Source organism: Trichosurus vulpecula, chromosome 1 (genome assembly GCF_011100635.1).
Source record: "Trichosurus vulpecula isolate mTriVul1 chromosome 1, mTriVul1.pri, whole genome shotgun sequence".
In the NCBI taxonomy this organism is placed as follows: Eukaryota; Metazoa; Chordata; class Mammalia; order Diprotodontia; family Phalangeridae; genus Trichosurus; species Trichosurus vulpecula.
The window spans coordinates 27234237-27259476 of NC_050573.1; the positions used below are offsets into that span (position 1 = coordinate 27234237).

General features: G+C 41.9%; 1 protein-coding gene and 1 pseudogene across 1 annotated transcript in view; both read left to right on the forward strand.

Moving 5' to 3' along the window:
* Nucleotides 1-25240, forward strand: part of KSR2 (kinase suppressor of ras 2) — a 584421-nt gene that overhangs the window by 551299 nt on the left and 7882 nt on the right. Inside the window, exons 15-17 of the mRNA XM_036748960.1 lie at nucleotides 359-455; nucleotides 6984-7117; nucleotides 20035-20166. Of these exons, the coding sequence (XP_036604855.1) occupies nucleotides 359-455; nucleotides 6984-7117; nucleotides 20035-20166 (363 nt within the window). The remainder of the gene's footprint in view (nucleotides 1-358; nucleotides 456-6983; nucleotides 7118-20034; nucleotides 20167-25240) is intronic.
* Nucleotides 23408-23907, forward strand: LOC118841609 (annotated as a pseudogene).

Genomic DNA, 25240 nt, shown 5'->3' on the forward strand with positions numbered 1-25240 from the left:
CTCCATTGTTATGGACCTGAGTTTGAGAACCACTGATTAATTCATTACCTTTAACCTGTGAGAGGCTGGGGAGTATATTGAACACTGTCATAATAACTTTTGGATAAAGGGTTCAGTTCATATTCTTGGATACTCAGATATTGGTACCAAAGGAATCAGAGGCACCTTCCTTACAGAAGCACCCAGGAGAACAGTCTAAGATTCATTCCCTTGTTTGTAGTCTTAATATTATGATAGAGACTTGTTATGTTTGTTATTTTCATTGTGTTTAGATGCTTATGTGTATATAATTTTTCATCGATGTGGCCTCTGTGACATATGTAATTCTCTTTTCCCCCTTTCCTTTATTGTTTTCCAGTCTGTGTAAAGGACGGACTCTATACTCAGTGGTGAGAGATGCCAAAATTGTCTTGGATGTCAACAAAACAAGGCAGATTGCACAAGAGATTGTGAAGGTACTGTAGCCTATGACACAGGTCTCTTTTCCAACCCCCACCAAACCTAACCTCTTCCTGAGAAAAAAACACTGGAGAAACAAAGCCCAATCCAGTGAGTTGAAAATTGGTTTAAGCACACCAGCTCTGGGAAGGAAGGAAGGAAGGAAGGAAGGAAGGAAGGAAGGAAGGAAGGAAGGGAGGAAGGAAGGAAGGAGGGAGGGAAAAGGGATGGATGAAAGAAAAATAAAGAATTAAATAATAAGAGAGAAGAAAAGAAAATAGAACTATAGAGAAAGAAAAAGAAAGTAAAAGAAGAAAAAAATGAGATAAGAAAAAAGAATGACAGAAAGAGATAAATGAGGATAGAAGTAGAAATAAAGGAGAGAGAAGAAAAGAGGGAGAAATAAAGAAAAAGAGAGAGCTAGAGAAAGAGAGAACAGATCTAGTGAAAAGGAGAAAAGATAGAGAAAGGCAAAAGAAGAGAGAATGGAAAGAGACAGATAAAAGGGAGAGAGAAGGAAGTGAAAGAAAAATGGGAAGGAAAAAAGAGAGGTAAGGAGAGCTGGAAGGAAACAAAAGGAGAAAGGGAAATAAAAAGGAAAGAAAAGAGGGGAGAGAGAAGGAAAAAAAGAAATATGGATGGAAAGAGAAGCAGAGAGAGATAAGAAAGGAAAGAGAAAGGAAAATCATAGAAGGAATAGAAAAGAAAAAAGGGCAAATAACTAAGAAGAAAGAGAGAATAGGAAAGAAGAGGTGAAAAAGGAAAGATGGGAAGAGAATTAGAAAGGTTGAGGAAGAAGGAACAAGTATGAGAGAGAGGAAGATATTGAAAGAAAGAAAATGAAAGCAAAAAAGAATGAGAGAGAGGAGAGAAAAAGAGGTATATGCAGAGGGAGAAAAGAGAGAGAGCATTAGGCTAAACAGGAGACTGGCCCTAAAAGAAACTGTTTGGAAGAGAGTATGGCCCCATGAAACTCTCCTGTTGTTTACTTCAAGACACCAATCTGGCATATTATTAACCTTAATCCTATTATGCTGTAGCAAGACTGGAGTGGGGAGGTTAGGCATTGAGAGAGGTGTTGACTATAGTCTGGCTCATGGGTTGGCTTACCTGCAAAGCTGTTCTACATGCATGCATAAGTGAACGATAGAGCAAGGCATTTATTCATTTTGCTTATATAATTTTTTAAATTAAAATTTGCTTCTTTATTTTAAAATTATATATTTATTTTCAACAAAATTATGTATTTGTCTAAATAAATTATATATTTATCAAAATTTTTCCTTTTTAAAAAATTAGATAGTTATTTTCAGCACCAAAATCCTCCTTCTCTCCCTCCCACCCCACCCCACCCCATCTGAGAACTAAAGACAAACAAAAGCCAAGACAAACACACATATTCAAGCAGAACACTTTTTTGTACTGGCCATGCCCAGAAACTTAAGTCTTGGTCTATACCAGGGGTGGGGAACCTGCTGCCTTGAGGCCACCTGTGGCCCTCTAGGTCTTCAAATGTGGCCCTTTGATGAATCCAAATTTCACAGAACAAATCCCCTTAATAAAAGGATTTGTTCTGTAAAGCTTGGACTCAGTCAAAAGGCCTCACCTAAGGACCTAGAAGGCCACATGTGGCCTCCCAGGTGCAGGTTCTCCGCCCCTGGTCTACAATCTGAGTCCTTCACCTTTCTGTCAGGAGGTGAGCAGCATGTATCCTCTGGAACTGTGGTTTATCATTGTATTCATATATAGATTTCCCTTCTTTAACTTCCACCTATCCTTCCTAGTTCTGCCCTCTAGGAACAAAAAGAAACATTTCACCCCCTTCCATATGACATCCTTGCCAATATTTGAATAAAGCCGTCATAGGATCCCAACCTCTTAAAGTTAAAAGAAACCTCCCAGAGGCCATTCAGCCCAACTATAACCAAGTATGATTCTCCCTTTCTACAGCATCCCAAGAAGCAGACTTTCAGTCTTTGCTTCCATACCTCTAGCAATGGGAAACCTTCTGCCTCTTGAGGGAGCACATTCCATTTGGAGATAAAACATAGAACTGTCCAAAAGAACAAGTCCCGGAAGAATTATTTGGCTCCAATCAGCTATGCTGAATCTCAGTAGGAGCCTACATTACATTCTGCAGCAAGAGGGATGGAAGCTAAGCATAAGGAAGGACCTCCTTAGATTGGTTAGAGGCCAGAAAGGCTAACTGAGGGGCACTTCATAGAAATCGCTCCTCTTTAAGCCTTTGAAGTAGATTACATATATCATCTGTCTGGGATTGAAAAAATATAGCACAGTAGGAGATGGAGCACTGAGGTGACATTCAAGGCCCCTTCCAGGCTTAATAATAGCTGATATTTATTCTCAAACACCTGTATCCTCTGTGATTTCATCAGTGTCATTATTCCCTCCAATGAAGAATACCATGACTGAAACATATGTACCCATCCTCAAAGACTCTAATCCATGTCTTCCTCCATATCCATCACAGTGGGATCCACCCAACCTACTGTGAACATTCCTTACTTCCTCTTGGCTGGAGAGCACCTGGGACATCTTTTGTTTTCACTCTGTGCCCTCTTTAACTCCATACCTCTCTTTGATGACATATTTTTCTCTGTTTCTCTTTCATAATTCCTTGTTTGTAACATCTTGGAACTTGTACCTTTCCATCATCCTTTGGGAGATATTCAGCTTTATAAAGTTATCAAAGTTATAAAGTTATCAATTCCATCCATTGCCTCTTTTGAGACTCAAAGGCTCAGATTTTAAGTGCCTTGACCAGAGTGACATTCACAGGCAAGATTCATACTCTTTCTAACTACAAGTCCAATGTTCCATTCACTATGTCATGCTGCAGCTTCTATAGAGGCAGGGCAGTGCAATGGAAAGAAGATGAACTTTGGGAGCAGAGACTTTGAGTTTAAATCCTGCCTGTGTCAGTGACTATGTAGTGATGGCCTTGGTCAAGTCACTTCTACCTCTCTGGGCCTCAGTTTCCTCATCTGGAAAAATCAGAGGGTTGGACTATATGGCCTCCAAAATCCCTCTTAAAAATATCTCTATGACTTAGCAGCATCCAGAAACTACTCACTTATTGACTCCTCATCTCTGAATGACGTTGGATTCAACCATCAGCATCTTGGCTCATAATCGAAAATGACCACTTTAACAAAAGAAAAAAAAATTTCTCCATTTCTAGGAAAAATAAAGATGGTTCCAGGGCCTCTTTTGCTATCATAAATCTTTTTCCAAACCAATGGCTTTCATTTTTCTCAAGAGCACTTTGGCTAATGACCAGATAGATTGTCTTCAGACAAGATCCCCCTCCCCTCCAAATGTTCCCACCATGAGCTAATTGTTTATTTGCAGCCATTTTCATCTAATGGATTGGAATATGATGAACCAGCCTTTTTAGCCTTGGAAAGAGAAGGCCAGTGTACCACTCAGTCTCTGTTCCTTTACTGCAGAATTCATCATGACTATAGAAGGCTCATAAGGTCATTGACTTAGAGCAGGAATGGGCCTCTAAGGCCACCTTCAATCTCCTCTTGTTTTTTGTTTGTTTTTGTTTATTTTAATAAGTTAATTTATTTATTTTTAGCTTTCAACATTCACTTCCATAAGTTTTAAATTTTCTCCCCCTTCCTCTCCACCCTCTCCCCAAGATGGGCTCTACATATTCATTCCTATTAAACATATTTTCACACTACTCATGTTGTATAGAAGAATTAGAATGGATAGGAGTAGCCATGAGAAAGAAAAACATAAACAAAACAAAACAAAAAAAGAAAATAGTCTGCTTTGATTTGCGTTCAGACTCCATATTTCTTTCTCTAGATGTGGATGGCATTTCCCAACAGGAGTCTTTTGGAATTGTTTTAGGTCCTTGCATTGCTGAGAAGAGCTAAGTCTATCAAAGTCAGTCATCACACATTGGGGCTGTCACTGTGTACAATGTTTTCCTGGTTCTGCTCACTTCACTCAGCATCAGTTCATATAAGTCTTTCCAGGCTTTTCTGAAGTCCATCTGCTCCTCATTTCTTATAGCACAACAGTATTCCATTGCATTCATATACCACAAATTGTTTAGCCATTCCCCAATTGGTGAGCATCCCCTTGATTTCCAATTCTTTGCCACCACAAAAAGAGCAGCAATAAATATTTTTGTACACATGGGTCCTTTTCCCATTTTTATGATCTCTTTGGGATACAGCCCTAGAAGTGGTCAGTCTCCTTTTGTTATAGCGAAGACTGAGGCTCAGATAGAGCAACAGGATTAGAGATCTTGAACTGGAAAGGAACTTAAGGGTCATCTAGCCCATCCCCCTCATGCTCTAGAGGAACAAACTGAGGCTCAGAGAACACAATAGGATTATAGATCTAGAGACAGAAGGGACCTTAAATGTCATCTAGTCCAACCCCCTCATCTCATAGAGGAAGAAACTGGGGTTTAAAGAGGCATAATGATTTGCCCAAGGTCACACAAATAGTAAGTGGTGGGATCAGGATTAGAACCCAGGTCCTCTGATTCCAAATTCAGTGGGCTTTGCACTGTACTGTGATAATCCTGACCCTGCCACTAGTTAGTGGCATACATACTCCTTTGAGCCTTGGTTTCCCCACCTGTAAAATGAAAGTGTTTGACTACCTTATTTCCAAGGCCCCCGTGCTGCTGCTCTAATGTTCTATAGAGATTGGGACAGGACTTGAGATTTCCTTAGTATGGGGAACTCCCAGGTGAGGTACCTCTCTCCACCAGGACTGAGCAGCATTTCTACAATTTATAGTCTTACAGAGTTTTCTAGTACACTGAGAAGGGAAATAACTTTCCCAGGGTCACAGTGCAAGTATATGTCAGAGGTCAGTCTTCCTGGCTTCCTCTAACTGCTAGAGCATCCTGTTCTATCAGTTTATGAAATGTGTGACCACAGAATTGGTCAAAACTAAAAATGTGTACAACACCACCCAGAAACCATAACTACATCCTTGAACCCTCCTGCCCATCCCCCAACCTGCTAATATCCCAGTGCTCTAACCCCTGCAAATATATTTGGTATCCTCAGTGTTAACATTTATAAATTTCCTGATTCTGCATCTCCTCCTGGCTCCCCTTTCTCCCTCCTCTTCCCCAACACACACAAACACACACACACACACACACACACACACACACACACACACACCCCTTGCTATATTTTCCCTGCCTCCCCACCTTGTTTACAATCATATCCCATCCTTGTTTAAAGTCTAATGGTATCAGTAAGATCCTAGGAAATGTCTTAAGGATTCCAATCAAAGGAGAGGAAAGAGGGGAAAGCTGACATATCAGTCATTAGAGAATTCTGACTGATCACTCTCCAGCTTCCCCAAAACATGCTGAATGAAAAGGATGGGAGGAGGGAGGAATACCACTGGAAATGGGAGAAGGGGTGAGGGGAAAGGGCTGGACAGTGAAACCTTTGCTCAGTCATCATTTTCTCTCTGACAGCAGCACTCTCGGGGTAGAAATGGGCATGCACATCACAGACTCAGTTGTGAGCACAGTATAATCGTTCCTTTCACCCAGAGAAGGTTTTCCAGGGAAGGGTCCAAAGCTCAGGCTATTTTTTAAAACCTGAGATACTGTCCCTCAAGGTTAGATGAGAGGTCATAGAAGTAAAGCAGGAGGAGAACTTGTGGCTCTCTAGGCCAATCTCTTCAAGTCAAGTCAACAAGCATTTCGTAAGCACTAACTGTGTGCCAGGCTAAGCTTTTGGAATACAAAGAAAGGAAAGAAGATAGCTCCTGCCTTCAAGAATCTTACAGTCTAAAGGGGGAGACAACTTGCAAGCAACTAATTCAATCCAATCAACATTTATTAAGTGCCTACTACGTGCACTGGGGATACAATTAATAATGAGAAAGCCCATCCTTGACCTCAAGAAGCTTACAGTCTAATAGGGGAGACAACACACAAAAGGAGGCAGGAAAGAGGGTGGAGAGAGAGAGACCAGAGGGTGCCTGGCGAGAGGACATCTTGTTTCATGGGGCAAAACCAGACAAGGCAGCAGGTGCAAAGTGGAGGGAGCTGAGAACCCCAGTTTCTAGCCTCTATAAAAGAAGGCATTGGGAGGATTTCGGTACTCTGCCCTCCAGGCCGGCAATCAGAGAGGAAAGAAGGCTGAAGGAGGTGGTGTCAGTCAGTTCGTGAGTTAGCAGCATGGTGGTGAAATTAGAAGTGGTGAGCTTAAGCTGGGAGGAGCATACTGTTTCTTGGAGTTGATACCAGGCAAGGCAGCAGATGCAAAGTAGAGTGAGGGAGATATAAGATATTATACAAAAAAGATGGAAGACAGTATGAGAGGGGAAGATAGGAACAGCTGGGAAGTGGGGGGAGGGGCATGGAAGGAACTGGGAAAGACCTGCTTCATTTTATAGATGAGGAAACAGAGGCCCAAGGGAGCAAAGTGGCTTGCTTATTATCACACAGATAGTAAGTAGCAGAGTCAGGATTTGGACTATAGCCTCTAATTGTGAATCTTCCATCTCCTTCCTTCCTCCAGGGCATGGGGTATCTCCACGCCAAAGGAATCTTGCACAAAGACCTCAAGTCCAAGAACGTCTTCTATGACAATGGTAAAGTGGTGATCACAGACTTCGGGCTCTTCAGCATATCGGGCGTGCTGCAGGCGGGCAGGTGAGGGTTCAGACCGGCCATTGGGTCTGGGACAAGCCAGTCGAGTTCTCCCGAGGCCAAGGTCCCTAGACATGGGTCACTTAGTTTTGCTCTGTTCCATGTTCACTGAGCTCCTGCTCACGCCTAGTGATTGGCTCCAAGAGAGTAAGGCCAATAAAAGTCACTAATGATAGTATAATAACAGCAAACATTTGTGTAGCTCTTTGAAGTCTATAAAGTGCATTACCTAAATCGTCACATTCTTGCAAGGTGGGTCTTAATATTATCTCCATTTTACAGATGAGGAAACTGAGTCTGAGAGTTGTTTAGTGACTCATCAAAGGCTATAAAGCTACTAATTGGGAAGGTTTGTTGATAATTTCAGCTGGAACAGGAACTAAGGCCTGAATTTCACCATTGAGGGGACTCAGTGGCTTCGGAGGTGGGCTGGCTCCTCCCTGCTCATTTCATACCAAACACACATGCCACACACACCCTCCCCCCCCACCCCTCCCCAGGAGGATAAAGACTGCCTGATGATCAAACCTGATTGTTCAAACACTATCTTACAGACTCAGATCTGTGTCAGATCTAGCCACGGCTTCAGATGTGTGATCGGGGGGCAAGGGGGCCCAGAAGTCACTGCTTTTATCCCTTTATTTCAAACTCAAGAACAGTGTCTAGATGTTAAGATGCTCTGTGAGCTCAGGTGACCTCTTCCATTCAATGGGCAGGGGAGACAGGGGGATAGACGTGCTGTTTAGGACAAAAGCATGACCTCCCACTGCCCCAGTGGGCTGTGGGCAGTCTTGTCTTCCCCTGTTTATATAATCCCTTAGCTGTTCTGTCCTCCACTGAACACTGGGACCAGGTTTCCACTAACCATCAGGCTGAGGAAGCAAAGAGGTGTCCTGCTGTGCTCCATAGTGGAGTCCACAATGCCTTGGGTCTTCCTACCCAGTAGCATCAGGGAAAGCTCTACCATTGATACTGTCAACAGAGACCAAAGGAGAGGCTGGGCTCATGACATAGGGGCATGGTGCTAGAAATTGGGTTTCCAAAGAGGCCCACATCTCAGAGGCCCACAGACTTAAGAACCTAATGATCCAGATCTCATTATTTATCAGGGGGGTGGAAATGGTCCCAGCGAAGGAAAGCACCTTGTTGGGGGTCACACAGTTAGTTAGGGGCAGTGGAAGAGCTACAGACTCGTAGTTCAGGGCTCTTTCCACTATAGTCTGCTGTTCAAAGAGAGAAGGGGAAAGCATATGGTTAGCCTTGGGGCTAATTAGTTGCCTGGGTATTACCCATCTATTACTAGCATCAGCATATTCATAGCTTTGCACTATCTCTGGTCCATTTGCTAGACACAGAGGGCAGGTGGGAAAGGGGAGGGGGCTTCATTAAAGAGAGAAAGAACTATTCTTGAGGGATTTCATGAGAACACAAAACATTTTCAGAGGGTCAGGATCTGTCCATGCTGCTCTTCCAAGTCCCTACCACTTGGAAGAAGCAGCCACTGAGTTGGCTTTCTGAGTACTATGGTTTCAGGCGGTGCCCTGCAAGCTTTGCTGACCTAACATTTTACCTCCTTGGGTCTGCGTTTTCTCTGATGTAATATGATGGGGATGGACAACCAAAGTTCCTTCCAGCTGGAACTCTGTGGTCTATGGGTCATTACCTGCCCCCTCAGCCCCCCACCCCACATCCACCATGAAAGATGCATTAATTTGGGTCTTGGAGAGTTTTTATTGTTTAAGCCACCTACAAAAATATACATACCATCAGGGGTGCATGGACAGTCCCCCCTTGAAGCCCTATGAGCTCAATCCTGAACAGTAATTAGAAACATAACCTCTCAGAACTGGGACCAATCGACAAGGACTAATGGAGTACTTACTATGTGCCAGACCTTCTGCTAGGCCCTGTGGATACTGTACAAAACAGCCCCCACTCTCAAGAAGCCTGTATTACACTGGAAGCACTGAAATCAAGTGAGCAAGCATTTATTGGTCCCCTAAAATAGTAATAGTTATGATTTATATAGCACTTTATGGATATGATCTCTGTTGATACCCACAACAACCCTGGGAGACAGGTGCTGTTGTTATCCTTATTCTGCAAATAAGGATACTGAGGCAGACAAAGATTAAATGACTTGCCCAGGGTCACACAGCTAGTCAGTAACTAAGGCTGGATTCAAACTTAGGTTTTCCTGATTCCAGGTCAAGTGCTTCAACCACCAGGCTACTGGGTTACCTCTTATGTACAAAGCATAGGGTTCGACAAAGTTATAGACCTCAAAGAATTTACATTCTATTCAGGCAGATAAAATATGTGTATGTGTGTGTATGTATGTGTGTGTATACATATACATACACATACGCAGATATTGTGTATATGTATATGTGTCTGTGTATGTATATATACATACATACATGCACACATATACCCACACATGTGTGTGTATTTCCTTTTTTTCGGCCACACCTATAGTTTCATTGGGGTAGGGTGCTCCCTGAAAGAAATTCCCTCTGCTGATATAGATTGGCACCCATTCTGAAACTTATAGTCTTAGAGAGTTGCCCAAGGCGTTGACAGGTTAAGGAACATGTCCAAAATCACACAGACAGTGAACCTAGGTCTCCTTGACCCCTAGACCAGTTCCATGTCCACCATACAATGCTGCCTCTCTAAATAAGTAAAAATCTGAGGCTGGATTTGCCATTGGTTCTGCCTGACTCCAGGCCTTCAATCTATCCATTGCAGTATCTACTGGAGGCACAAGAATGGCCCAGGGGGTAGTAAAAGGGAGGTGTGAGAATGACAGATGAGCTTGGAGGATTTTCACCATTGTACCCAGAGCCTGTCCTCGTCTCTGTGCTCTGGGGCACTGTATAAGATCCTAGACTCTAGCAGATTGATTCCTCCAGATGGAAAGGTTTTATAGCCCAGCTTGATGGCTTAGGAGAGCTTAATTTGCCCAATCACTGGCAATTGGCACCTTCCTTCCTCCTCTGAGTCCCATGTGCCCATCTCACAAAACTTAACTGGGCTCATTGACTTCCATGATTTGTGCCCATACCATTTCATCAATTTCAGTCATTAGTATGGTTCCATCAGAGATACCATGGCTCAGTGGGCAAGGTACCTGCCTAGACCCGGTTCCCAGCTCTGACGCCAACATACTGGCTGACCTTGGGTGCAGTCTGATTGATGTAGCCCAGTGGCATTTGACTGTTGTCTTCATTCTATTCCAGGCACCAGCTTTGGGTTCAGGTCTATTTGAGACAGACAGTGCCAGCACAGGGACCACATTGGGTATTGAGGGCCATTTTGTAGAGACTTTTGGTTTAAATTTCGAATGAACATAGAGTCTTGAGGAGGGCCAAGAGCCAGGATGCCAGTTGTCATCTCACTCCTACTGCCAACTCACTATCTGACATTCATATACTTCGAGCTTGATGGGACCTTAGGAGCCTTCCAGTCCCACAGCCTCATTTTACAGGTGAGGAAGCTGAGGCCTAGAAACTTTCCTAAAAGAATACAGTTACCAAATGATCATAGATTCAATACTGGAAAAAACCCAAGAGGTGGCCCACTCCAACCCTCTCATTTTTACATATGAGGAAACAGGCCCAGAGAGGTTAAATGACTTGCCCCAAGGCATACCTCTTTCAAGTCATAAAGCTGGGATTTGAACTCAGGCCCTTGGACTCCAAATCCATTGCTTTTCCATCATATTGTATTTCTTCCCAAATTGTTATATAGGAAAGTTACTTACCCACTCTTCCTCAGTTTCGTTATCTATAAAATATAACACCTTCCCTTGCTACCTCAGAGGATTGTATCAAGAGCCACAGATTCAGAGCTTAAAAGGACCCCGGGGTCATCTGGTCCAGCTCCCTCATTTTGTATTTAAAGAAATAAAACCTCCCTGAGCTCGCCTATTCAACACACATTTTGTAAGGTGTTGAAATGTAGTCATTTCGGTAAATACAGAGTACAGTGGTAGAAACTTAGTTCAGAAATATGTGTTGGAAACAGAAAGGTTCTGGTGGAGTCAAGGGGAAGAAGGGTTGATCTGAGTAGGCATGAAATTAACCAAGGAAAGCCACCTTGGGGAGGCAACTTCTGAAGGATTGTCACATCATGATGCACTCGTCCAGCCCTCAGTTCCTTATGGCCTTCCACACCCAGCAAGATAAGATCGCCAAAGTGCCCACGGATAGGAGAAGAGAGTACTAGCCTATGAGGCGTAGTAAGGGTATGGAAAAGAAAGTTCTAAGTGAGTATAATCTAACTTTGTCCAGACAAACCCCTGAGTCTATGGCAGGGTGAGGGATGACAGGGAGGGGGAAGGGAGGGGGGAGATGCTCCTTGCACAGCTGCTTTGCCACTGTTCCAAAACATACCATTTAAGATGCCACCTCTTTCCTGCCTATAGCCTAGCAGGGTGTTATTAATCATAACAATAATCATAATAACAATGATCTGGGTTTATGGCTTGTCATCATCTATCCCCTTACCATGGGAACATGATGCTTGGAGGCTTAATGGCGGCATCTCCTTTGAGACCTCACTCCTGATCCCTGGGTAGCTACCCACAATGGCTCTATGACAAGCTATTGTGAGGGCTCCCATCCCTCAAACCACTAAGCTTAACTGCCACTATCATCACAGGCTATCTTCCTTATTCTTATGATTCTCCTTCACCTTCCTTACTCTGAAATTGAGTGATGGCTTCAGGGGCTACAGGGACTTGGATAAAACCAGGAATAAGTTGCTCTTTGTTCCTTGTAAAGTCTTTTTTTAGTTTGGTTTGGTTTGGTTTGGTCTTTTCTTGTCCCAAGGGAGCAGCAGCTCCCCAAAGTTGAAAACTATGTCTCTTCTTCCATAGACCCACCCGCATGGAGAGAGTGAGCAGCCCGAACTCCCATTCTCAGCCCTGAGCTCTAGTCTGAGTCTTATCTTTGGGGAGGGAGGGGGACTTTGTTTCATCTCCTCACTTCTCTTTCTACCCACTCTCACAGGCCAGGGTTGAAAAGCTCTCTGGCTTCCTTAGATGAAATTGGACTCAAAGCACAGGTGTCTTGCATCAAAAGACAACACAACCCACTTAGTGAAGTGACAGTCACTGATGTCTTACATCCCTTTGGTCTTTCCCCGGCAGGGTTACAGAGAAGATTTTCTGCCTTTTGAGACCATTGAACTATAGAGGAACTAAGAATCCCAGGTAGAGGATCAAAGCTCTGGAGCCAGAAAGGATCTGATTGGTCATATTGTCCAACTCCCTCATTTTACAGATAAGGAAGCTGAGTCACAGAGATGTGCAGTGATCTGCCCAAAGTTACACCGATAAAAATTTTGATGTACAGAATACATCACTTGGGTTTGATTCCTGTTTCTGGTACTTAATGCCTGTATGATGTTGGGCAAGTGGTTGCTAATTCTCGGGGTCTCAATTTCCTTCTTGGGTCCCTTCCAACTCTAGAGCTATGATATTATAAACTAGAAGGGACTACAGCTCCTTATTTTATTTCTTTTCTGTCTCTTTCTCTCACTCACATAGTTACCAATCCAGTTAAGGAGCCCCCCACCCCCAATCACCTCTTGCCTAGACCAGGGCTTCTTAAATTTTTTCTCCTCACGACTCCTTTAGTGCTTCTTAAACTGTGGGTCTCGACCCCATATGGGGTCACCCTAGACTGTCACAACATCCTCTCCATTGTCCTCCCTTCTTTTATTCTTTCCTCTCTCCAATTCATCCTCCATCCAGCTGCCCAGCTGACAATCCCAAAGCATGGCTCTGACCACATCAACTCCCCTGATCAAGAGGCTTCAGGGGATCCCCATATCTTCTGAGTCAGATGTGTTTGTTTAGTATCTAAAGCTCTCCACAGCTGGGATTCATCCTGGTTTTCAATCAATAAGTCAGTCAATCACCAACCATTCATTAAGCACCTACCATGCACCAAGTGCTATACTGGGTACTAGAGACACAGAGGCAAAGAATTAACCCTCCTTTATGTCAAAGACCTTTCATTGGCTATTGACTCTCAGACTGATTTCACATTCCTTCCCAGTCATGGGCTCTATATTCCAGTCAAACTATCCAAATTTGGCTTCATCTCTTGTTTCTTAGACCCTAGACCCAGGATGCATTCCTTCCACAGCTTGGCCTCTTAAAATCCCTAGCTCCATCCAAGAAACAGATCAAGTGCCCTTCCATGGAGGACAAAGCTTCTCCAGATTCCTTCCATTGTAAACAGTTATCTCCAATTACTTTGTATTTGCCTCACAATTTTTTTTAAATTTTCATATCTATGTACTATGTTACCCATTCCTCCTAGGAGAATGGGAGCTCCCTGAGGACAAGAACTTTTTTATGCTTAACCTTTATATCCTCGTTGCCAGCAATGGGCCCAGCCCATACTGGCTTTTGGTAAATTCTTGTTGATTGTTAGGTTTGGTTCCTCCTTTCCAAAGCAGCATTTGTTATAATCGGGCCTTTTGTTTAGAGGGAACACTTTCCAGGAAGGAAAAGTTGCAGATCCTATTACAGCATCTGTTGTTTTGGTAGTTCATTATTTTGTCTGAGACAGTGTGACCCAGTCAAGAGAAAGCTACCTCGAAAAACCAGAAGGTCTGGGTTCAAGTTCTGCCTCTGACTCATACTGGCTATGTGACCCTGGGCACTCTTTTTATTTCTCAATGTTTTGGGCATCTGTCCAGTGTTATAAATTACAGAGATGATGCTGAGCATCTTTGGCCATTTTTTAAAATATTTATTTAAACATTTTTTGAGTTCCAAATTCTTCTCTCTCCCTCCTACCCCTCCTTCACCCAATGAGAAGGCAGGCGATATGATACCTATTATACATGTGAAGTCATGCAAACCAAAATTCCATAATAGCCATGTTGTAAACACACACACACACACACACACACACACACACACACACGGGAAAAAAAGGAAATTTTAAAAGTTGACTTTAAGCTGATCTCCTTTGCAAAAAAAAAAAAATAGATTCTTCAGATGGCATTTCCCTGGATGATTGAAAGCCCAGGATCAGTTCCTGTCACTAAAATCGCACCCCTCATTATCAACAACAGTAACTCTCATTGACATAGCCATTTAAGGTTTAGAAAGATGGCTACATAAGGCATTTATTCAGTGTTTACTCTGTGCTAACTGCTGGGCTTACACATATAAACAAGCAAAGCAGCTCCTGCCTTCAGGTACTACTGGGGGAAACAGTGTTTTACTCATAAGATGTCTGTGAGGCTGGTAGGACACATTCTCCTCCTCCTCCTCCACTTTACAGGTGAGGAAACAGGTTTAGAGAAGAGAAGGGCCCAGGGTTACACAGCTAGTATGATGGGAGCTGGGAACAGGAGCCAGGTCTTCCAATTTTCAGGCCAGGGGCTCTTGCTGCCCAGCTTTGGACAGGGGCGTGAGTTTGGTATCATAAAAAGAGCACTGGATGAGAACTTAGGAGACCCAGGTTTGAGGCCATTTAGACCCATCTCAATGTGAACAAGAAACCCTTCTACAATATCGGTGACAAATAATCAACCTTTGCTTGAAGACTCCTAGTGAAAGGAGTCCCCAAAAGTGGATACCTGCCTCTGAATAGTAGTCATTGTCAGGATATGTTTTCTTCATATCAAACCAAAATCTTGAGTCTCTGCAATTCTACCCTTTGCTGCTAGTTCTAATCTTTGAGGACAAACAATACACATGAAATTCCTCCTTCCTGGTGATTGCCCTCCAAGTGCTTAAAGATATCTACCATGCCTCACCCCAGGTCTTCTCTTCTCCAGTCGGAACACCCCCAGTTCCTTCAATCCTCTTATGACATAGGCTCCAATCCTCTTAGCATTCTGGATATTAGTATTCTCTGGACATTTTCTGTCTTCTCTATGTCTTTCCTGAAATGTGGTACCTAAAACTGAATATGGTCTTTCAGATTCTTTCAAGGCATTCTGGGTACTATGACTCTTTTAATGAAGCCTAGGATAAGAGCCTATTTGGCCACCATGTTGCTTTGTTGGCAGAATCGACAACCTACTAAAGCCCTCCAATCATTTTTCAATGTTGGAGGCAAGCATCTCCCTTCCTCAACTTGTGAAGTTAATTTTTTTTACAAACAAAAAGCATAACTTGACACTTTTAAGTGTCTATTAAATTCATTGAATAGAATGGGGCCATTGAGTTTTGGACCCCTGTTTGAGCAGGCAAGGCAAGGTGAGAAGTATTTGAATCACCTACTATGTGCTGGGCATTGTAATGAGCACTGAGGATACAAACACAAGCCAAAAGAAAGACAGTCCTTCAAATACAAAGGTCTCACAAAGGAAAATGCCATAGTTTTTTTATTCACTTTATTCCTTCTCATGTTTTCCCCTTTTGAGCTGTTTTTTTCTTTCACAGCTGTGACTTATATAGAAATATTTTTACATGATAGTACATGTATAAACTATATCAAACTGCCTTTCATTTCTAGAAGAGAGGAAGGGAGGGAGGAAGGGATGAAGAAAAGTTTGGAACTCATTGTATAAAAATGAATGCTAAAATGTTTTTGACGTGTAATTGGGGAAAAAATAAAATACTATCAAATTTTAAAAATAAAGACAACCCCTGCCCTTAAGGAGCTTATAATCTAATGAAGGGAGGCAGCACATAAAAGGGAACTGAAAAAGGGTAAGGTTTAGTATTAAAGTCCAAAAGTCAAAAGCACATCCAGAAGGGAAAAGAAGGTTGTCCAGCCTGTTCCCTTCCCCAAAATGCAGACCCTAGGAGGAACTCTCCCGTGTGATAAAGGAAAGAAAGGGGACCATCATGGCAAATGGATCTCACACACGGCAGTGTGAAGAGGCTCCAGGCCTTGACAGGAATCTCACAACGAGACAGCAGCTCCGACATGGTAGCAAAGCCCAGGAAGTTAGAAGTCAGAGCCTATCAAAATTGTTTTTAAATTGGACTCTGAAGTACGATGTGTTAGCCAGCCTTCCCAGCCTTGTGCCTTCTGTTTATTTTATGAACATGATATTAATGTGAATCATTCATAAACATGGTGAATAGGACAGGACTAAGGACAGATCCCTGGGGTCCTCCGCTGTAGACTTCTCTCCAAGTTGGCATCACGTTGAAGCAACAATCCAGTTCTGTGGAATCTGGGCATTCAACCCATTCCAACCCCACCAGAACTTCACTAGCGTCTAGCCCACATCTCTCTCTGGGCCTTTTTGGATTCTAGTTCAAGGCTGAAAACTCGAAACTTACTCAAACCCTGTGCTAATGAGAGCAGGCAACTTCCCTCATTAAAAGACTGCTTGGAGTTGAGATATCACAGGAGAGAAAGCTCAGGCCTCTTTCTTTTCCAAGTTGTTTAAACTAATAGGACTGTTTTGGGGGTGGAAGGATGGGCATGCTCATTTAATGCCTTCCCATCAAAAGGAAAGACTTTCTTTTGGCTCCTGCAGTGTGGTGGCTTTGGAAGTTGTGATTCCTCTGCCTCCAGCTCCACCAGACTGTGCATCGGACCCCAGAGAATTCTCTCTGGGCTAGTCCACCAACCTGCTAATTGCACTGAAAGAAGATTGGGAACTAGAGAGCTTTAGGGGAAGGAGGAGATGGGTGAGGGAGATGGAGGCTCAGGATCATGTCTAGCCCCACACCTAGAATGCACATCTGGAACTTCCAGTGCACACAAGGCATTTTCCCCAATAATTAGCAGAAGACATGTGGTCAGAGTAAGCAAAATGAAAAGGTCTGTCTGTGATTTTGAGATATGTGGACTGAAAAAGTTTGGGCCCCTCAGGCCTCATTCCTCCTGATTGGCCCTCCTTCCCCTGAACCCCCTACTCAAGGGACTGAGCATATGGCCAACCAGCAACTGCAGAGATTGGAATAATTGGGCAAAAGGAGGAAGCATTTCTGTTTGGCTCTGGAATATATTCAGTGATTTTTAAATGACTGTATAACTTCATCCATAAATGCCTTGTGAAGTTTATCATCTGATATCACAAATATATATCAAGTGACTATTAATGTGTCAAGCACTGTGCTGGGGCTAGATATACAAAACAAAAATGGTAACTGACCTCAAGTAGCTTACATTCATATATTATCATAGATTTAGAGCTAGAAGGGTCCATCTATCTAGCCCAACTCCCTCGTTTTACAAGGAAGGAAGCTAAGACCTAGAAGATACCTATCTATTCTAACTTCCTAATTTTGCAAGTGAAGAAACAGGCCCTGAGAGGTCATAGGATCATAAACATAGAGCTAGAGGAGACCATAAAGGTTAGCTAGTCTAATGTCAGCCCCATTTAACAAGTATGGAAACTGAGGCCCAGAAGGAAGACACAATGTTCATTCAATTATTCATTAAGAATTTATTAGGTGCCTATTGTTTATCAGGCATGGAGTTAGGAGATTCAAAGATGAGAAATAAATAGTATAGCTTACATTTTAAATGGGAGAATACAACTTTCAAACAGATGAGTAAGTACAAAATACACACACACACACACACACACACACAATTTCCAGAAGAGAGAAAGGAAGATTTATCACCTGGGGGATCAGAAAAGGGCAGCATGGAGGAATTGGCAGCTGGGCTGTGCATTGAAGGAAGCTATGGCAGAAGTGAGGAGGGACAATATTCCAGGGATTGGGGGAAATGGGGAGAGGGAGCCTGGACAAAGCCATGGCATGATAGCATTTGCCAGAATCAACTAATACACTCTATGTAAGGCACACTGCTGGGGACCAGAGGATGGAGATTCCATTAGAGCAGAGAACCACAAATTGTCAGAGTCCATTGTCCCATAGGATCACAGATCTGAATCTGGAAGGGACCTCAGAGGCCTTATTTTCCAGATGACAGAACCAAGGTCTAAGAAGATTGACTTACTTGGCCAAGTCACAAAAGTAGTTAAGTGTCAGGGGTAGAATCTGAACCAGGTTCACTGATTTCCAGTGTCAATGCTCCTTCCACTTCCCCAGCACAAATTTCCTGTTTTGTTCTTCCTATCACTCTTCTTCCCACCTTCATTTCCATTATGAGTTCCCCCACAGGGATAAGTCTATGGGATGAGAAGGAGATAGCAACTCTATTTAAGCTTCTTACTACCTAGAGTACATTTTATACGTACATTTTAACACACACTATCCTAGTGTTAACAGGAGGTGGTAGACAGCAGCCTCTGTGAGCATGTTCTTAGTCACCACATCCTTGACAAACAAATAATAACCACCAGCTATGGGTTTTTGGTTGGTGTTGTGTGTTTTTTTTTCCTGATCTTCAGGTCAAATTCAGTTCAACTGAGTGAACATTTAATAACTACTTACTGTATGTGAGGCAGCATGACATAATAGATATAGTGCTGGTCTTGGAATCAGAAAGACCTAGATTCCTAGACAAATCACTTCCTCCTCTTTTGGACCTCAGTTTCTTCATCTGTAAAATGAGTGAGTTGGATTAGATGGCCCCTGAGGTCCTTTCCAATTCTACACCTTTGATCTTAAGATCTTAATATTAGCTTTAACACTTACTGGCAGCACACCTTTAGGTAAATCACTAGTCAAGCAGTAAATGACAGAAACTTCTGCTAGCCATACATCCCCTGCCTTGTACTTCAATTTAATTCAATTATATAAACACTTGACCCTGGGTAAGTAATTTAATCTCTGGATGCCTCAGTTTTCTCATCCAGAAAAATGGGGATAACAATAGGTTGTTGTGAGGACAAAATGAGACAATATTTATAAGGCTCTTCGGAAATCATAAAGCATTATGTAAACACTAGCTATCAGTATTATTATTAAAGACAAAAGTGAAATAGTCCACGTCCTCAAGGAACTTACATTCTAGCATAGAAGACGACATGCACACATGTAAGAACATTGAAAATATATGTGAAAGAAAAAATTTGGAAGAAGAAAGATAGTATCATCTGAGGCAATCAGGAAAAGCCTCATGTAGGAGGTATTGGAGCTAAGTCTTAAAAGAAACTGAAGCATCTAAGAGGTAAAGGAGCAACTCTCTGGGATTTATCTACTATGCGCTGGCTGGGCTGAAATCTGACTTGGCGGAAGGAGTGCCCACACCAGTTCCCCACAATGATAACATCTCAGATCATTTGCAGATATGTAATACACTATTTATGGCACAGAACAGTTATTTAATTATCACAGAATAGTTATTTCATTAATGTGTGTAATACTGTATAGTGAAAGGCCTTATATAGAGACTCTAAGTTATAGATGAGTTTCCCTTCCAGAGAGTTCCCTATGCTAGAGAAATCATAGGCACAGGTCTAATATGTATTTGTTCATTTATGCACACATAAGCTTCAACTGTGAAGGTTCCTCAATGATATCTGTGACAGAGTTTTCTCCTCCAAGGGAAGACTCAGGAACAACTGAATTTGGTTTGTTTATAGCTCTCAACTAGTAGCCTTCATTTCCCCTGCAAGCATCTCATGGCATTGACTAATGTCTCCTGAAATTTGAATCAGGTCACTTTGTTCTGACCTAAACTTGAATTTTAAGCAGCTCTGGTGTAAGAGATAACAAGAGGGCTTTGGAAGGTATACATTGGTACTATGAAACTAGACAGCTTGAATCCCACCTTCTGTAGGAAGCCTCCTCCACTCCACTTTCCCTATGAGCTTATTTTCTATTCTGATCATGTTTTTATGTATCTAGTGATCTGCATGTAGTCTCCACTATTAGAATATAAGCCCCTTGAGGGTAGCTCCAAGTTTTTACTTTCTTCTTGTCCCTAGTGCTTAGCACAGCATCTGGAACATAAGCACTTGACAGATGTTTGTTGGTTTGGCTAGCATCGATGACTCCCACCTTATTCTAGGGTCAGAGTGACAATGCCCAGGAGTTTGCTTAACTCTGGCATTTGCTTTTCCAGGCGAGAGAACAAACTACGAATCCAGAATGGTTGGCTGTGCCACCTTGCTCCAGAGATCATCCGTCAGCTCTCCCCTGACACAGAGGAGGACAAGCTCCCCTTTTCTAAGCACTCAGACGTGTTTGCACTTGGGTAAGTGGGCCATGTCCCAGGCTTTGGTGGGGCTACAGCATGGAAGGGAAGCACTCTTCCCCAAATCATCCTCTGGTGATTCTTTCTGCCTTTATTGGTCCTCCTTCACCTTAGTACCTTCCCTCTAAGACTACTTTCAAGCTCTGTCTGCTTTGTTTGGATCTTATCTCCCCATACTCCTTTGTCAGTTTGTGAGTTCCTTCAGGGAAGGGATTGGTTTTAACTTTCTTCATGTGCCCACATGCTTAGCACACTACTTGGTGCATAGTAGGGGCTTAACAAATGCTTGTTGACTTGACTTGATACTACAATTGGGGAAAGAACACTAGGATGAGTAAACCATGTGGACATTGCTAATAGACTTCACTCGTTTACTCCTAGACATGAGATTAAATCTATAGCACTAAGCATGGTCCATATTATGAAATAGAAAGAGTACTGGTCTAGGAGCTCAAACACCTGAATACCTAGACACCAGATCTTCCATTAATTCACTGTGTAACTTAAATGAATCACATCACCTCACACAGTCTTAGTTTTCTCAGCTCTAAAATGGGAATCATAATACTTATCCTACTCATGTCATAGAGAGACTCTTAGAATTTCTTGAAATAACCTTTTCCCAAATACCAGTTCATAGCGTGGAGATGATCCTAGGTTACTGAAGGTTAGATTAATCAAACCTAAGTTCAGTCAAGTTACATCATGATGGAAAGGGTAGAATAAGATCTCAGAAATGGATGTAGGCTTCTGGTCAAGCCCACTAGGTACAGAGATGTTCCTGAGCAATAGATTGGCCACCCAGTGATGAATTCCTAGACTATGACAACCCATTAAACAATTAATCTAACATTGCCTCCTTATAAAGAGAAGAGGGGGTTCTCATTCTTATCATAAAGATATTAGTTTGAGAATTACTTTTTTTTTGAAAAATGCTTATACTTTTGCACAACTTCTAATGCAGACTCTCTCCTGTTTGTTGGGTCTTGGTTCTTAGCAGCTGTCACGTTGGGCACCTTGAAGACTGTAGCATGTACTGATTAGTTTATACCAAAGTCTTTATCTGATTAGATATATCTATTTCAAAAACTGCAATAATTAAACCTGTATATTTTTAGGATAACTTTAGCAAAGAAGTAATTAAAAGACCTTATTAAATCAGGCCTCAAGCAAATGGTTTTCTCCTCAATTTTTAAGGTTTTTTTTTTCCTTTTAAGTGAGTTTCCCATTAAAGTGTATTTTAAAAGGAAGTTTTAATGATCCTTCTTCCTCTGCACTGTTGAATGCTTAACAACTTGGAACTCTTCGTTCCCTCACCAATTAGATGTGAGTTGTTTCTACAGAAGCTTAAGTTCGGCTTGTGCCTGTGTGTCTGTCGGGGACTGCTGCATTGCCTGTTGCATTGGCGAATGACTGGCAGCTTCTACTGTGTCCTCTGCCAACTGGGGGACTCATTGGCCCCAGACCTTTCACCTTGGGGTATTCATTAAGCACCGACCCAGTGGGCTAGCAGCTGAAGCAGCTGCCTTTGATGAGATTGCAAGTTTCTTGGTAAGAGGCAGCTAGCACTTGGCCTTCTTTCTAGGCACTAAACTGAGAACTTTAGGCTTTCAATAAAAAAGATTTCAATATTAACATCTTAACCTGTGGGTGGAGTACAATAGGAATGAGGGAGGGGAGAATTAGAAAAGGAGGAGTATTCTAGAACTCCCTTTGATGCAATCGCTGGATCCAGCAGCAACAGCCAACATTTTATAGGATCACAGATTATAGGATCACAGATCTAAAGTTAGACAAGACATTAGAAGCCATTTTGTCCAACCCCATCATGTTACAAACAATGGGACTAAGGCCCAGAGTAGGGAAATTACTTTTTCAGGGTCACAAAGCTAGTGTATGGGCAGAATTTGAACTGAGGTCTTCTTAACTCCAATTCCAGTGTTCCCTCTACTATACCAACCAGCTATCACTTTCATACTTCTTGTTTCATTGGGTTCCTCTTCTTTGCTTTGTTTTCAAGTTTTTTAATGAAATTTATTCCATTGAATTCTTATAACAGTCCTGAGGGCCAGTAGGGGAAGGATTTTTAGCATAGTAATTGTAGTAGAAATAATATCCTATTCAAAGCCCTACCGCTTATCCATTTCACGAGGTGGAATGAGGCTATGATGCCTGGTGGGGGTGGGGTGCGGAGAGAGACAACAATAGTCAGGATGATGTACGGTGGGGAGTCTGTGTGTGCTGCTAAGATAAATGTGAAGGTGTGCTAGGAACCCTGAAATATCAATTGAGCTCTGGTGATAACCTCTGATAGAGTCAGCACCATGGATAGCGTATGATAACTTTCCTCTGAGTCTAACCCTACTTGGAACCACTTTGATAGTCAGCTTGAGACAAAAGACAGTGAAGTGAATGCTGTTTCTTTATGTTGTGGTATCACAAGAAGGCAAGATAACACAGAACAGCTGATACCCCATTTATTGGAATTGCTTTGATGCAGACAGTGCTTCCCACCACAGGAGGCAAACCATGAAAAGGAAGTGTGGTACAATGGAGAGGGTAGAGAACCTGGTTTCAAATTTCAGCTTTGACACCTACTATCTGTATAAACTTGGACAACTCACTTTACTCAGTTTTCTTCTCTATAAAATAAATATGTGATATTTATAATAATATTTATATAAATATAAAATAATAGACTAAATAACTTCTGAACTCGCTTCCTGCTCTAGACCTAGGATTCTATGAGTGGGCATGACATGGACTAAAGAGATGAATGCTCTCAATTTCCAGCAGAGCTCTAACATCAAAGGAAAACTAGGAACATCATGTTAGTTATAGGCAAGGACTGCATACTGCCTTTTGTCAATGATATCCTCAGCTCCAGAGTATACAACCACATACTAACAGCTAGTAAAAAAGCAAGCACAAGAAACTACTTCACTCTCTAAACCCTAAATATCATATCTAAGAGATTACTTGAAGTAAATATGGAAGTAGAAAAGTTAGTTAGATCTGGAGGGGGAAGCTAAAACAACTGAAGGCCTTGAAACCTACACTTAATACAGACTCCAGAAGCTCTAGCTGAAGATAAAATAGAAGCTGAAAATAAAGTCCACTTTTAGTCCATTACAAAAATCAGTCATTTTATCTATCTGCATGCTAGTTCATAGAATAGGAAATATAAAAGAATAATAGTTGAGGAGATGAGACTCTGAGGCTGAATTCTAGATCAGACAAGATGCCCAGGCTACCCTGAAGGATTATTAAGGAAATCCAGCATTTGCTGGCAGAACCAATTCCTGGGATAAAAGCAGAACCAGATGAAAGCAACGCATGTTATTTTCATGTGGTCATTGCAGGCCCACAGGATTCCCTCTTTGAGGGAGGGACTTTTAAACTTGAACTGTTTCTCCCAGAAGAATACCCAATGGCAAGTATGTTTCATGACCAAAATTTATCACCCTAATGTAGACAAGTTGGGAAGAATATGTTTAGATATTTTGAAAGATAAATGCTCTCCAGCATTGCAGATCCATGCAGTGCTGCTCTCAATCCAAGCTTTGTTAAGTGCTCCCAATCCAGATGATCCATTAACAAATCAGGTAGCCAAGCAGTGGAAGACCAATGAAGCCCAAGCCATAGAAACAGCCAGAGCATGGACTAGGCTATATGCCATGAATAATATTTAAATTCAATCTCAACATCAAGTGTGCATCACTTCTCCTGTTCTGCAAAGACCTCTTCTTTTTTGTTTGAATTTAATGGACACAGTCTTAGAAACATCACAGAATAAAAACCCAGACCATCTTCAGTCCTTTGGTGATTAAATACACATTAGCAGATCTCTGTCTCGTCCTATTGTAATGCATGAGCAGAGGCTGGAAGTATCATTTGGATTGTTGTGAAACTGTTTAAAAGCAGTGGCCCAACTCTGCTTTTATTCATTTCTCCCATCATGCTTTAAGTATCAGCACTGTGAATGAAAGCAGTAGTCCATTGGTTAGCTGTAGGGGTATGTCTCTTTTTTCTTCTAGTTTTGTGGGCTTCTTTTCCCTTTTTATGGTGATGCTAATTGCATTGGTTAAAGCAGCTAACCAGTTGTACTTTAGAATATGCCCTCTAGCCAAGTCTAACTCTTTAGATCCTGTAGATGGACAAGCTTGGCTGTTTGAACAAAAATGGGAACATTAAACATCACAGCCCTCACTAATATCGTGATTCTGCTGTCAAGTGTAGAAACCTTCCTTCAAGCAAAGCCTGTCTCTGTTTTGTATGGCTTGTGTGGAAACTTCTGTAAATCTTACATTTTAGTAAAATATTTTTTGTTATTCTAAAAAAAGAATAATAGTTGAATAGCAACTTATCTTCAGACTGCATTTATCTGACTGTATTAAGCTACTATACAAAAGAAGGAGAACAAGCTAAAAATGACAACAAAGAACCAAACAAAAATAAGAAATTATAGAATGCAGTGGGAAAAAAACCCACTAGAGTTAGAGTCAGGTGACCTGGGTTCACATCCTGCCGCACACTACTTATATGAGCTAGGCAAATGATTTAGTTCCTCTGGATCTCAGCTTCCTGATCTGGAAAATGAAGGGGGTTAGAATAGGTGGTAGTCCATAATTATTTCCATCTCTAGTTTTACATCTGTGATCCTTATAGCTCTTTTAACATTTTCAAAATGCTTTACAGACCTTATCCTATCTTATCACCTATTAGGTAGGTAATCATTGCCATTATCAGTATCAGAGAAACTGTTTACATAACATTCTGAGGTTTCAAAGGTCTGTACACATATTATTTCATTTGCCCCCCACAACAATCCTGTGTATATCAAATCCTATTATTATGCCATTTTATAGATGAGAAAACCAAGACCTAAAGAGGATTTGAACTCAGGTCTTCTTGATTTCAGGTATAGAACTCTATCTGCCTTGTCACCTAGCTGCTTAGAGTCTAGAGATACAGAAACATGTATGCATATAAACATAAATAAAACACATAAAAGTTAAACTTTGTGGTGGGAAGCACCAGTAACTGGGGTAATTGGGTAAGGTTTCTGGATGCA